The sequence below is a fragment of the Apteryx mantelli genome, chromosome 1 (genome assembly GCF_036417845.1).
Source record: "Apteryx mantelli isolate bAptMan1 chromosome 1, bAptMan1.hap1, whole genome shotgun sequence".
Taxonomy (NCBI): Eukaryota; Metazoa; Chordata; class Aves; order Apterygiformes; family Apterygidae; genus Apteryx; species Apteryx mantelli.
Genome location: NC_089978.1, coordinates 149,535,600 through 149,550,470, shown reverse-complemented (window position 1 = coordinate 149,550,470; position 14,871 = coordinate 149,535,600). Strand labels below are relative to the sequence as shown.

Sequence of the window (14,871 nt, the reverse complement as noted above, 5' to 3'; positions counted from 1 at the left end):
TTACTTCCACTTAAATGCAATAATTTACATTTTCCATTCACCATTAGTCATACTGCTTTTGCCCCCCCAACTAACATGTTCTGTATTGAAAATGGAGGTTTAAGGCCATTTCGAGTTTGTTCTCTCTGCATAGCCGGCCTACTTCTTCATTCCTTTCTGTATTACTGAAAACCTTTTTCTGTCTCCTTTGTGCCCCAGCTGAGCTTGTCTTTTGACAATTCTCACTCGGTAACGTCACATCTTGACCTGTACCCTGTAGCTCTCTTTGCTGAAGAGCCTTGTTTTTCCCCTTTCTCATAAACTCTGTATTCTGCTCCCCCCCCCCCCCCCCCCAGTAACTGTTAGTCCAGTCAGGTCTGGCTTCCCTACAGCCTCCCCTGCTTCCCCTTTCTTTCACGGACACAAATTTCGCTAAGTTTTGCTCCGCCGTGGTTCCCACTCTCTTTGCCTGGCCCGGCCGACAGCCCTGCGGGCCACCCCTGGGGCTACCCAACTCCAGCTTTTCAACAGCTGAGGAGCCTGCTGTGGCGGTGGGGCCGGGGCCGCCGGGGTGTGCTGCGCGAGGGGAGGCAAGGCTGCTGGCGCAACTCGCGGCCGGGACCGACTTGGTCTCCCTTCCCGGGCTCGTCCTGCGGGACTTCCCCCTGCACATGACTATTTAGCGGCTCTGCCCACCGCACCGGCGGGGGGGAAGGCTGCTGCTGGGCCGTGACGCTGCTTGTGCGAGCAGCCCCCCGCCCCCCCACGGCGGGCTGGGCCGTTAACGCCCCTCCCACGCACCACCTTCACCCCGTCGGGAACATAGCGCACGGTGCCCGCCGCTCCGCCCTTCCCCCGTTTTTTGTCCCCGGGCGCGCTCCGTAGCGCGTGCAGCGGCGCCGGCTGCCCGAGCCCCGCCTCTCTGCGGCTCGCGCCGCCGCGCGATTGTGCGGGTGAGGAGGGCAGGGGCGGGGGGAGCGCGGGCGCGCGCCCAGCGCACACGCACGCTGCCGCCGCCGCCCCCGCGCGCGCGTGCTCGCCCGGCCCCGCTCGCTCGCAGCGACTTGCAGGCGCCATGGCGGCCGCTCTCAGCGACATGGCGGAGCCGGAGGGGCTGCTGCTGCTTCCCGGCGAGGCGGCGGCCGCGGCCGAGGAGGAGGAGGAGGCGGCGGCGGCGGCGGCCGCCGCCGGGGCTGGATCCTCGTCGTCGTCTTCGTCCTCCGCAGCGGCGGCAGAGGCGGAGTCGCTGCTGCTGCTGAGCGGCGAGGCGGAGAGCATGTCGGAGCCGAGCCCGGAGAGCGCCAGCCAGGCCGGAGACGGGGAGGACGAGGACGACGACGACGAGGAGGAGGAGGAGGAGGAGGAGGAAGAGGAGGAGGGCGGCGAGGAGGAGGAGAGCAGCCTGGTGGGCAGCAGCAGCACGAGCAGCGGCTGCTGCAGCGACGAGACCCGCTCGCTGAGCCCCGGCGGCAGCAGCGAGGCCGACGCCAAGGAGGAGCCCAAGGGCCCCCGGGGCAGCCAGGAGGACGGGCTGGGCCGCGGCGGCGGCGGGAGCAGCTCCAGCAGCGTGTCCAGCGGCGGCGACGAGGGCTACGGCACCGGCGGCGGCGGCGGCAGCAGCAGCGGCAGTAGCAGCTGCAGCGCCACGTCGGGGGGCCGGCGGGGCAGCCTGGAGATGTCCTCGGACGGGGAGCCCCTGAGCCGCATGGACTCGGAGGACAGGTCAGTGCCGCGAGCCCTTCCGCGCCGCCCTGGGCCCTGCCCTCGGGCCGCTGCCCTCCCGCGGGCGCCATGTCCCGCCGCCGCGCGGCCCGGGGCTCCCCGCCGCCGCCGGCTCCGCGCCCGCCCAACCGCCCCGAGCCGCCGCGGGCCCCGGGCGCCATCGCAGCTGCGGGGCGGCGGCGGGGAGCCCCGCGCTGTCATGTCAGCCACAGGTTTCCCGGGCCAACTTGTGCCGCCCGGCGCGGCGTGCGGGGCAGAGCCGCCTCGCCCTGCCCTGCCCTGCCTGCCCCCCCCGGGGCCCTCTGCTCCTTCGGGCCCTGCCCGACCCCCCCCGCGTCCGGGGAGCGGGCTCGGCCCCCCGGCCCGCGCGCGCCGTGGGGGAGTTGTGGCGCTTCACAAGTCGGTCGCTGGGTCGGTGTTTTGCTGAAGATCGCAGCAAGCACTCCGCTGGGGTGCCGGCTCGGAGCAGCGCCTGCTTGGGCGGCCTCGGCTAGTTGTTATTTTTCCTCGGAAGCTGGTGTTTTCTTTTTTAGCAGATGCTGAGGTTGTGCCTTGCGTTAAAGCGCAGGCAGGATGTGCTAAAGCTTAAGGATGGGGAAGTACTCTGCGGACTTGTGCTGCCTGCACCCGCACAAGTGTCTCTGTGCTACAGGCAGAAACAGAACCTCAATCTTTCCAAGCACGAGGATAAAAAAAATAGTTTACCGAAATAAAAAGGTAGCTAGTCTTTCAGCATTAAGCACGCACAAGAAATAAGTCCGCAAAGTATTAAGCGTGGCAGAATACTCAAATGTAAAAGTTACATTTACTGCTATGGAATTCATCCAAAGATGAAGATTATTTGGCTTTTGGATCATCTTTCTTGTATTGAGACTTAGTTCTTGTGGAAAGGCACAACCAAATCCTCACATGTGATTGAATTCTACCTTTCAGATATTGTTTAGTTTACTGTGTCAAGAACTTCCAAAGATTGTGGTTTATGTAGTGGCTTTTTCAGATGTGTGTGCTATGGTTGAATTGAACTGAAAATAGATAGGATGCTTAAACTGAAGATAGGATACTTGAAATACTGTACGGCTCTTTACCAGCTTGTCCTGTCAAATAGGTTAAGAAATTAGTGTACTATTTTTCTTCTCACTTTAGCCTAAAAACAGTATCTCATTTCCCTGTTGGAATTACAATTAAGTAAAAAATATAATTTGATTTAAATCAAATAGAATTTTTCTTGGGAGAGTTTCATTGTTACGGTGTGAAGAATTACATGTCTTGCTCCAGATATGTATTTTCAGAATACATTAGACTGAATCCCATGTACCTATTCAAGTATCCATATTTCAGAAGTGTGGCATCAGTAGATCTAACCTCAGGTATTAAAAACAAGCAAACAGAATCCCCATGAGTCAGTTCCCCAAGACCGTGTAATTGGCCTGCAAGTCTTAAGACTAGAAAAAAACCTTAATTCTTTGGTTTCCATCTGACTTTTGAGACTTCAGGCTTTTCTGGGGTCACATTTTCTTTTCTCCGTACATGTGCAAGATTAGAAGGCTTTTTTTGTGAAAGCTGAGATTTTACATGAAATCGTGTAAGTATGGGAGTAGGCTTCTGGAAAAACAGCAGATACATAATGGAGTTTTAAGATAATCATTTCTTGTTTTATGTGTAATCTGAATCTAATCCTGATCCGTCCTGAGTCCAGATCAATTGTGAGTTGAGGAAATAATAGAAATGAGTTGCAGGGGGGTTTCTGGTGATAGAGTTGGTATTATGTCTTGCTTGTGCACTCCGAAGCCAGTGTCCTATTTTCTTTCTCTATCGTTGTTTTTGTGTTTCTCTTGCTGTAGTGACATAGTTATATCTATGTGTGCACTCTTCATTGCTCCTTTGCAGTAACATTGGCACAGATTCACTTGCAGGAGCGGGACCCTTTGTGTTTAGCTGTTTAAATAAGGACTCTGCCTTCTTTTTAATCTTCATAAAGTTTCATCTTGAGCTTCCAGGCGGAAAACGTGGGGATGCTGAGAAGGCGCTGTAATTCACAGGCGCTTCACTGTAGTTTCAAAGCCTGTTAGTTGAGCTGAGTTGGGTAGGTAAAGAGCAATGCTAAGGCTGCCATTTGTTTTTCCTGACGATTGAAAATTTCATTTTAGGTGCACTCCTTGCTGCAGCATGGTAGACTGCATTATTATTTTTGCTACATGTAGCCCAACAAGTCACTTGCCTGACCTACTGATCCAAATGATTGCTGTTCCCTGGCAGTGAGTCAGAGCATAGTATGTGCCTTTTGAACAGTCAGCCAGATGAACAGTGTTGTAGAAGGTAGAGAATGTGCAGAAAAGCTGAAGAGTATGAAAGATAGGACGGTGAAGTACCAGGGAAGAGCTGGGAATAGTTTAGACCTGTAAATGGAGGTACAGATTTACGATTAAATAATAAAATCCTTTGAGATTTAGCCGTTCATTGATTTGGGTACCTTTGCATTAAAGTATAAAACCTGTGACTATGGGAGAATGATATTTTATCTGATAAGTGATGTTTTATATTAAATAGTATATTGTACAGTATTTCATGATCTTTGACTATTTGTGTCCTGAATGGAGCTTCTGAATTTTTGCTTCTGTAGTCCTGAACAACTAGGCCTATGCTTGTCTCAGTGTGCTGTGTAGTAAGATTACCTGGGGGAGGGAAGAGAGAAAGAAAGAAACTGAACTAGCGTGCTTAACTTGTACAGTCCCAGGATTAAGCAAGAGGAAGCTGGTAGAAGGGTATAATTGGTAAAGGTTCTCCTGTTAAGACTGCTGTAGGCAGGTTTGGTAACACTCAGATCGTGCCCTCAGGCTTGGGATTTTTTTTTCTTGTTTCCTCTTTAGAAAATTTGAATAAATAAGAGGGTGTGGTGAGAGGGCCTGAATTCCATAAGTGATCAAATTCCTTTTTCTCTGTGCATGCTCTTTATCATTTTCTGCGATTATCAAAGAATTATCCATGTGATTTTTGAGTTAATGGTATGAAATATAAAATTATACTATATATATTTGGATCATATGCAAACTTTTCCTGTTCAGCTGAAATTTTTTTAACTACTGTTCATCCACTGCTAATACTGATATTTTGAATGGATTTTGAGAGTATCTGCTAATAAAATAAAAAAAAATTGGGGGGCATTACTGTAGGAAATTTTTAAGTATTTTAAACAATAAAAGAAACAAAAATAATGTCAAAAAATGATGCCCTGAAACTTAGAGTGAATTTTAACCAGCTCTTTCCATGCACATAGACTTTGTACTTTGTTTGAACAGATGTATTTTCCAAAAACACCACCAAAAAGCAAAACCCAAGCTGGTACCTGGGATAACCAGGTGGCATTTTCAGTTTAATATTAGTGATCAGTGTTCAGGGCAATAACTCTGGAGTGATTACAAATCAGTGAGATACCAATTTTAAAATAAAAATAATAAAGGAAAGAGCTGAAGTGATGATTCTTTTTCTAAAATCAAAACGCAGGCTTAGCAGTGTTTGATTTAGTTGACTGTTAGTGGCAGAGCTAAGCTAAGCCTTTTCCTGGGTATTGTGCGAGGCTCCTACTACTGTGCTAAAGTTGGCCTGCCTTTTATTCTGCCCAGGTCAACTAGCTCAAGAGTAATAGGCTGAAATTAGGTCTAGTCACCCTCCGATCTGTACTTAGGGCAAGGACAAAGCCATGTAACTTCTCGTAGTTTTCTACTGCTTTTCCCGAACCTCAGGCATGTGTTGAAAGAATGGGTAAGTTTTTCCACAGTTCTCTGGAGCAGCTTATCTTACTACAATGCTGAGAAACATTTGAGATGCTTCTAAAAGCAAAAATAATGGTTCAATTAATAATAAACACAGTAACTGACTTTAGCCTCTTGTACCAAAGCTAGACTTAAGCAGATGCATGGATCTGAGTACAAATAGCTGATCTGAATGCAGTGAAGGTATAGCAGCAGCTCAGTGGTGCGTTATTGCTGAACTACAATATTTATTTAGAAACATTTTAAGTGTTACATTACTCATCATTTAAATACTGTTTAACAGTAATTTTATTGTGGACGTGTATTTAAATTTGAAATAGTCTTGTTATCAGATTTTGTGTTTGATTTAGAGAACAGTGGCAAACATTACAATTGTAATAAAATGTTTCAGAAGAAATAAATTATTTTCTAAGTAGTACAGCTAATGAGGGTCCGCCTTCCCCTACCTCCCCCCCTTTCCCCCCCCCCCAACACTTGTGGATTTGTCTTGCATCTTTGTACCCTTTCCTAGAAGTTACCCAGGTTCCTCTTTCTTGTATCATCTTTGCCCTTCTCTAGCACTTCATTCTTTGCTCTGTCTTACTGACTGGGCAAGAAGCACTGCAAAATGTGTTTCAGTTGGAAGTATGCATGAGCAGTTTTGCCGACTAGTACGTAAGTGCTGGTTGACTAATTGGTAGGCCAAATATAACAGGTAGCTGTTGGACCTATGTTGTAATCTTTCCTTCATGCGCAGCACTGATTTATGTCTGTCTTTTCCATACAGTGGACAATTTTCATGAAACTGGTAAGATTTGAGTGTTTTGGGGGTTTTTTTTTTTTGAGCCTTTTTCACTTTATTGAAGTTCATCAACAGAATCAAAATTATTAGGAGGCACTGACAATATGATAGCACAAACCTCACTTTATAAGAAAACTAGTCTAAAAGTAATATTAAAGGAAACTTTTAGCTATAGTAAACCATATTAGACTTGTAAAATATTTCTAGAAAGGATATTCTGTCTCTGTGTAATAGGTGAGCGATGCTTTACTCAGTCTTAAAACTGTTATTGAAAAACTTCTCTGAGATCGCTAATAAACCTTTTTATGCTTAAAATTTTGTTAGGTCTGTTCATTTTATAGAATGAAATGAGACAGAGTGAAACTAACAGGTCCAACGATAAGAGACTTAAACTTGAAAAATCCAGAAACTAGGCTTATTTTTATCTGATCTCATTTAAAATGAAGGCCTCCTTAGCCTTTTGTGTGTATGTTGATTAAAAAAAAAATATCTTTTAGTTCTTTAAAGGTCTAAGTATTGTCCTTATTTGATCTTGTTTTTAAACTTGTAGTTTTAAAACTGAATAATTTTCCAGACTGATTTGGCAGTGATACATGAATTATAAGAATGACAGTTATGAAGGCAGTAGGGAAATCTGAAATATGATCAAGAAGGCATATGGTTCTAATACCTTTGTATCATGTATCTATGAGACCAGATTATAAAATTCTTCAGGCCTCTTTTGCTACATAGTCTCACTTGTTCCGATCCAGGAAGTGAAGATCATTCATTAGCACTTGTGGCAAGGTGGTTAAGTCATTAAATTTTTTTTTTGTGTGTGTGTGTGTGTAATATTGATGCGTCACAGTGGGCATTTGGGTATGTAGGTGATTACCTGGGATACCAACATTCTGCTGAACATTATATTAACAGTGTTTCTGACTGCAATTATTGTTACTGGGTTTTTTTGCTTTCAAATTGCAAAATAAAATCCTTGCTTAGGTTGCGTTCAGGCCTTTTTAGCACTGAAGAAAGTAGCTTTTGATGGGAAGACAAAATAGCCTAGACATTTTGCAAAACTAATATCTTCATTACTAAAGAAGTTGCTTGGTATAACTGAGTGGTTAACATGAGGTCTTTTTGTGAACTAGATGAAAGAGCTTGGTCTTGTGAGCTGTTACAGTTATTGCAGTAATATTTAAATATACTTCCTATAATTTGAGAAAAGTATTTTCCTACTCAATATAAGAGATAAGTGGTATTATTTTTGTTGTTTGTTGGCATCCACACAGGTATTTGTGTAGTTTGTTAGTTAAGCTTGTGATGCCATTAAGTGTGGTAACTTTTGTATATGAGGTATGATCGGTGGGCAATTTCAGGGAATTTCCTAGGCATTAGTGGAAGGAACTGTGCTTATTTTTTTCGCTTTCCATTTAAGTTAAAGTGGAGGTTATATGCAGCCTTAACATCTGTTTGGCAAAGAGATAACATCGTGCATTTCTGGAGTTGCTCACAGATCAAACTAACTTTTTTGCAATTCAAACACTTTCCGGTAGCCACTCTTACTCAGGTCTACACATTTTTCCAATAGCTTTAATATATAATAATAATAATAATTATTATTATTAAGTACTATCCGATTAGAGAATAATGGTGGGGGAATGGGCAGTACGCAGAGCTAATGTGGAAGACAGCAGTGTGGAAGTATTCCTAGAACCTGCTCTGTTGAAGAAGTCACAGAGCAATCTGTTCTTGAGTAGAAAAGTGGGGACGTGGCATAGAAGGGAACAGGTGGAGCACTTGAGATGGGAATAGGAGTTTCTGGCAAGGGGAAAATGAGATATACACAGAAACCTTTTGGCATGATAGGGAATGAGATGTGTCTAGTAGCCTGAGAAAAAGTGAGAGCTTATGAGGGAAGTGGAAAATTAGTCCCTGTCATAAAGGAGCTAAGTAATTGCAAGGAATCCTTGAAATAGGTCAGAGAGGGAAGGTAATCTCCAGCTAACTCGTGCAGGAGGGGGGAACAGAAGAGAGTAATGAACCTCTTTGTGTGAGCAGTGAGTCTCTTCCAGGCTCCCTGTTGCTTTAAAAACTGATGGCATGACTTGTTGAAAAACAAAATTAGTAGTTTTAGAAGGTTGTTCAAGATAATTGAACTTTTTTTTGTTTTGTTATCTATGTAACTAGGTCCTTTTTGTAGCTTTGTATGCCTGGTGTCCAGAGTTGTTCACATTTAAAATAAGAGTATGTTCAAATAAATTTAATTTAGAAGATGAAATATAAACATTCCTTATTATACTTGCTGTTTATCATTGTTTTTGCAGTGCATTGAGATAGCATTTACAATTCTTAAGTTATCATTTTGCAAAACTAAAAAATAAAACATTATCAAGAAAATAAATGTGCAGCCTCTAACTCAAGATATTGATGTGTGTGTGTTTGTTGGGTTTTTTTCCCCTCTTCATGGTGGTAAAATGCAAAAAATAGTGACCTGGAATTTGTTTTTCCGTGTCTAATTTTTCTCTCCATACAGTTCTCTTTATAATAGGATTTAAGGTCTTAAATGATCTTTGCCTAAACTTCTGGTTGCTTAAGTTTAATGGATGCTTTCTTTAATAGAGGGCTCCTTAAGACATAGGCTAAGATATTTGGTATAAAAGCAAAAGATTTAATTTGATAGATATCAAACATTGTCATCATGATGCGTAGTATAAGATTGCTGTTATTCAAATAACTTGAAGTTTCACTGAATAAAAAGAACCTAAGATATTTGAGTTCAGAGACTTAAAACAAGATTACTAGCACAGGTAATGTTAATATCGTTTATGAAATATACTTTACCTATATAAGAATGCAGCATAACCTCCACTTATTGTTAATCTTAACATTGTTCAGCATAGCATCTTGTACGAATTACCATTTGCCCTGTAAAATTGCAGCGAAGTCCTAATTTTGATATTATAGTTTATTGTGCTGTAACCATAACTCAGATGCATGCTAGTAAGTGTAAGAAAGATTTCAAATGTAAATGATCTTAAAGGTTCAATGAAAATACTTTCTCTATATACACAGTAAGTAGAGAAATCACATTTTTTTTTCTTTTGAAATAAAGCTACTTTTGGAATGTCTTTAGTAGACTTCCTTAGGCTGACTTGCATGTCAAGCTGTATATTGAACAATTTATACAAGTAGTATTTAGTAGAGTGTTTAGCAGAATGGGAATCAGACCTTAATTATGGCCTTTATGTTATGAATTGAGTCCATTAGTGTAGTTCTATGTTGCTGGTTTCTCTACTTTTGATGGCTGGTTAATACTCGAAGTAGCAACTATTCACTGAAGTATGAACAGGCAAAGTTGCTACTTCATAGAATGCTATCCTGTCTGTGTTTCTTTTCTCTATTTCTTGAGTCAAACCTAATGTGACAGTAACTGAAATTAGAGCTTTTTTGGGTCTCCTTTGTGTACTGTCTCTTTTGCATCTTTCTCTGTTCATTTTTTGAGTTTCGCATTTAGTACAGGGGAAACATGTCTTGGGGATGGGAGAATGGGACAGCAATGTTAGCACCTGGCAGAATTTACTTGACATTGTGCCTGAATATTTTTGACTTCCATTGCTGACTAGACTTCAAATTGGTTATGATTTTCAGAATGAAAAGCACAATAAAAAATTTAAAATCTGGCAGTTCTTCAACTATAGAAAGCATTTATTTTGTGCCTATCTTAGTTAACCTGTGTTTGTAAAGGACACTGCTTTATCAGTAAAGATTTAAAATTATGAACCACTTGTTCCTGTTCCCTAACTTTCTAAGGAGATAATCAAGTTGCAGATAATGTGGTTCCCAGAAATGAAATTCAGTGTTATTTGTATCTTTAAGGCAGACACTTACAGTTTCTTGATTTGTGTAATGCTTTTGCATATGTAGTCTTTTTTGCTGTCGTATCGCAAGGCATGCACATTTAACTTGCTGTACTCTCTCACTGTTCTTCTGATATTTTGGCATTCCACATTTCTTTATCATATTATTGATTCCTCTGTATGCTACAAATTGGACGATAACCTGGTTTTGTGTTATGTAAATCTATGAGCCCAAGTATTCTAGGGCTAACAACCTACATAATCAAATAGGTAATTCAGGAGAGTGGAAACAGCTCCAGAGAGGTGGTGATTCAGAACACACTTTCTCAGTCTTGTTTTATTTCCTGTGCGTGTTTGTTATTTTAAGTTCCTTTGATTTCTCTCCGTTGAAGAGCTTTTCTAACTTCTCCCACTTTTATATCATCAAACTGAAATGTTTGTAGTGTTGCTCCTTTTTCAAGGTATTTCTACCTAATCTAGAAATAGCTTTATTCTAAAATAAGCTGCTGCCTCAAAAGAAATTTCTAAACAAGTCTTTAATGTTATCACTTGTTGTGCTGTATGAAATTATCTCTCCCTGATTTCTTTAATTTTCCCCCATGTTGATTTCTTAGTAATTGTGTAATTGTATAGGTTTTCAATAAGGAGTTTTGCTGGCTTGTTTTTAAGATTGATTTCTGAAAATTTCTCGAGTTTTGTTCATTTCAGGAATCTTTTGTTAGGATAACTTAATGAAAAAAAAAGCATAGGTGGAATTTCCAAAAAATGCCAGGTAAATGTGATTCAGAAGCAGAAGTGCTTCTAAGAGAATTGATGCTCTTAACTCATGCAGTTCTGGAAATTCTGGTCTTTTTTCTTTCTCCATAGGTTGACCTAATCAACATGCTTTTCACCTATTTAAAGGTATCAGGAACCTGAAAGCGCTTCCAGAAAATGCTACAACACCAAGCTTGCAGTCCTGTTTCCCCCTTTTTTTTTTTTTTTTTTAATCCCTCTCTTAACTTTTCTTATAACAGCTCTTAATTGCTGGTTTAATTCTCCTTCATTTTGTTTCCTTGCAAAACAACTTTGCTGACATCTGCAATTTTTCCCTATACTGTTTTTATTCCCTTGCCTTTGAAGAGCCATGGAGTGAGTTGTGTTGTTGACTATCAGTGGACTGTATCTGGAGCTGCAAGAGCAGATGTGAATAGAAGGTGCTGCCTTCAGGATGTAGTGGTGGATTTTACTGCGCATAGTTCTGGGTTATTGTTTGGACCCAGGCATTCTTGTGTCTTGTTGCATTTTTTTTTTCTTTTGCAGACATTTAGTGTTTTGCAGACTGTGTTCCTTTTTTTTTTGATGGTAGTTTATATGCATACATTGAATTTTTCTTACTGATGGTAGGTTCTCCTGAATTCAGGAACTGATGATTATCTGAGTCATTATATGATTTTGACAGCCTATTAAATTAAAAACAAATGGTTTTCCCAGGAAAAAAAAGCTAATCATCAAAAAGCTAATTAGGAATTCAGGTAGCTGAAGTTATTTCCTGTCTACTGTGAAGATTATCTCTGAATTACTTGCTGGTTAAGTGAAAAAAACTATAGGAGCTCCAAAGCTTTATGGCATTTCTATGCTGGAATCAGACTACACACATTAAAATAAGAGAAACTCTTTCTCTTGTGGAGCAGAAATGTTTCTGATTTGGGGAATTAAATTGGTAATCGTGGAAATTTAATAGTAGAAGTGTATGTATTACCAATATAGAAATAATACATCATAAAACACAAAATTGACCAAATGTAGGGAGTGGAACGAGAAAGATCAGGCAAGTGTTAAATTTTTCCACTCTGTTGCTGGCTCATAGTGTTGGCTTGTTTTTTGTGAGCTCTTCATTTTTCTTCAGATCTGTTTTAATCTCATTTTTAAATTGGCACCATAGTCATTTGGAGAGCATAAGGCAAAGATTAATTTAAATCTGCTTGGGCAACTGTGAATAGTTGCCTTGAGCACTGCATTTTATTGTATATTGGTACCCTGTTGTTGATGTTCTGATAGTAACATCATAAAGATGTTGGCATTCACATTTGCTTAATATTCGTTGAAGGCCAGTGATAGTTAATACAAAAATGTATGAATTTATTCTTTCTCTGCTCTCATTTGGGAGCCAATGTAACAATTTCTGGTATCAAGTTCAGTTGCGTCAAGGTCAATTATAACAAGTTCAGTTGTACCATTGAAATTGTTAGCTGTTAAAAACAATGTTAGTCCTACTTTAGTTCTTAATAGCTTTGGTCTGCAGTTCTTATTCTTGAGTGGAACATAAAGTAATAAATCAGATAATGCTTCTTGGAGAACATGTAGCCGCTCCCACATTTGCGAGTGATGGAGATTTTATCAAAAAAAAAGTGATTTATTTCCTAGGACAGATGAAGGCTCTTCATATCAAAGATGGGAGGTCAGGCTTGATAATTTTCAAGTATCATAAGGATTTTTTTTGCTTGACTGTTGATGGTAAAAGAAGTCTATAGGAAATAGTGAGTGTAAATCACTTTGAATTTGCCATTGTCAAAAGTCCTGAAATTGTTAGATATTCTGTTGTTATTGTGGAAATGGTCCACTGGCCGTTATGCTCCAGAGTGCTGCTTCTCACCTTGGAAAGGAATAGAATAATGGGGAAACTTGTGAAGTTTAAGTTTCTTTATATTCTTTATATTTTGATTTTTCCTAGTCAAATGAAAATGATGAAGTGCCCAGGTATGTCACTGAACAGATCACTGGGCCTGTCCTCCCCCCCCCCCCACCCTCTCCCCCTTGCAATTTTTGTTTTGTTTTTACTTGGCACCTATAATTAAATCATTGGAATTTGTGTTTCACAGGCTAGTGAAAACTAAAAAAACCTGGTAGGTTTTTTTTTTTTATAATTAAAATATTCGTGTACTTTCAGTGAGGTTCATCATATTTGGATTCTCGAATGTTAATTATGCCTTTCATCTAGTCAGAGGCAATCTTCCATGGATTTGATGCTTTATGACTTGATTTTCATTGTGTACTTTATATGAAACTGCTTTTGAAGATTCTTCTGTTGCATTTAGTGTATTTAGTGTGCAGCTTCGTGGCTACTCAGTAGTGTTGGCTTTAGCAACCATGTTCCCTGAAAACTCTGCTGGTCTTTAGTTTGTTGCCTTACAAGATGAGGTTATTTATTATAGGATCAAAATAATTTCCCTTGGTGTTAGCTGAAATCAGCCGAGTCTTTTGCCTACCTACTGAACATCTGGGGACTGGAAGCTAAGCGTTCTCAGTGGAGGTGCTGCAACTCTGAAATGAGCTCCTGTTGATCAGACTGAACTCGCGCTTGCTGACCCTCAAGGGCATGGTGTAAGGCCCATCTGTTAGGTCTGAATTTGCCTGAGGGAAGGTTACTTCAGTTAAAGTCTAGAGGGAGTATGTTTAGCAGACATTAAAAATACAGTAATAAATTGACTGGGCTTTTGTATTGGTGTATGTTTGGTGTGTGGCTGTGCTATTACTTCAAGTGGACAGTTGCTAATGGGGGGTTCATGGAAAGTTAAGAAATCACGCTGTTCTCGCGTGTTTTGTTTTTGTTGATATTTCTTCTAGACTGCTATGTCTGCAGTTATAGAAAATTAAAAGAAAAAAAGATTTTGGGGTAGGCATCCCATTCATTTAATTGAATGGAAGGGATTACTTGAAATAGGAAATCGATCTCCTTGGAGAGCTAAATATGTGTCAGGAATGATGTGCCATACACCATTTTCTTCAATGCATTAAATCACAGGCTCATTATATTTTCATTTGCATTTAACTGTACACAGCAATTAATGCACAAATGTGCATGTAAGTTATGTGGTTTAAAGTTTGTGCATTTTAAATTGGAAAGAATTTGGAGGGTTTTTTATTATTAAAGAACATTTTCATGTTTACATGACTCCAACAATGACTTAATTTTGTTCAGATCCTTAAAGGAGGAGAAGAATCCAGGATTGAAACTGCTTGAAGAACTTTTGTTCTTTATAAAGTGAACATAATGGCTTATGAAGTGAAAATAATGGCTTATAACTACTAATGACTTTTCAGCTGTTAGCACTGATGTTTATCAGTTTTAAGATTATTTTTAAATACTGTCTGGACTGGATTCAACCAGCTAGATTGATTTGATTCACATGCACATACAGATTGTGCAGATGCTAACCTCTAACATGAAATTGATGTTAGAAAAATCTTAATCCTCCTGATCATGAAGATTTATTATTTTAGCTATGGGTAGAATGTAAAAATAATAGCTCAAGCAGTGCTTTTGAGGTAATGGTTCCTCTATTTAAGCTTACATTAATTGTATTGCCTAATGAACAGACTTTAAATGTCAGTACCATTTCAAAGCTGTTCCTCTTAGCAGAGGAAAAGTTACAGGAGGAGGGAAAAAGGTCTGACTCTTCTGAGAAGATTCTGTGTTTCCAGTTCTACCTTGCTGCATTTGGAAGGCATCATTTGCCGGTGTTTGAGTAAAATGAGGTGTGTGCATGTGCTAAGGCATTTTAAAGATTTGTGTCCTTGATTCTTGTCTCTAGTGCTGTGATTTTTGCTTCAGGCTGATTCTGGTACTCAGATGAGGATGAAAATGGGGATAGTATAAGCTTGAAGTCTATGTTGTGCTTGCTGTAACAGTTTTAAATTTTAGTAATTAGTCAGTCTTTTGAATGGTGGTTCTTAAAAACAGCTATTGTGTATGCAGGCTCTCTCCAGCAGTGACTGTTTTTGATGCTCTATTGTTTGG

The 14,871-nt window shown here is 41.0% G+C and overlaps 1 protein-coding gene across 3 annotated transcripts in view; it reads left to right on the top strand.

Annotated features, from left to right (window-relative positions):
• Nucleotides 1–1,006: 1,006 nt before the first annotated feature.
• The window catches only part of AEBP2 (AE binding protein 2), a 52,389-nt gene continuing 38,524 nt past the window's right edge, over nucleotides 1,007–14,871 (top strand). For all 3 annotated transcript variants that reach the window (XM_067306373.1, XM_067306369.1, XM_067306379.1), the window contains exon 1: nucleotides 1,007–1,701. In XM_067306373.1, coding sequence (XP_067162474.1) covers nucleotides 1,055–1,701 — 647 coding nt within the window. In that variant the 5' untranslated portion in view covers nucleotides 1,007–1,054. The remainder of the gene's footprint in view (nucleotides 1,702–14,871) is intronic.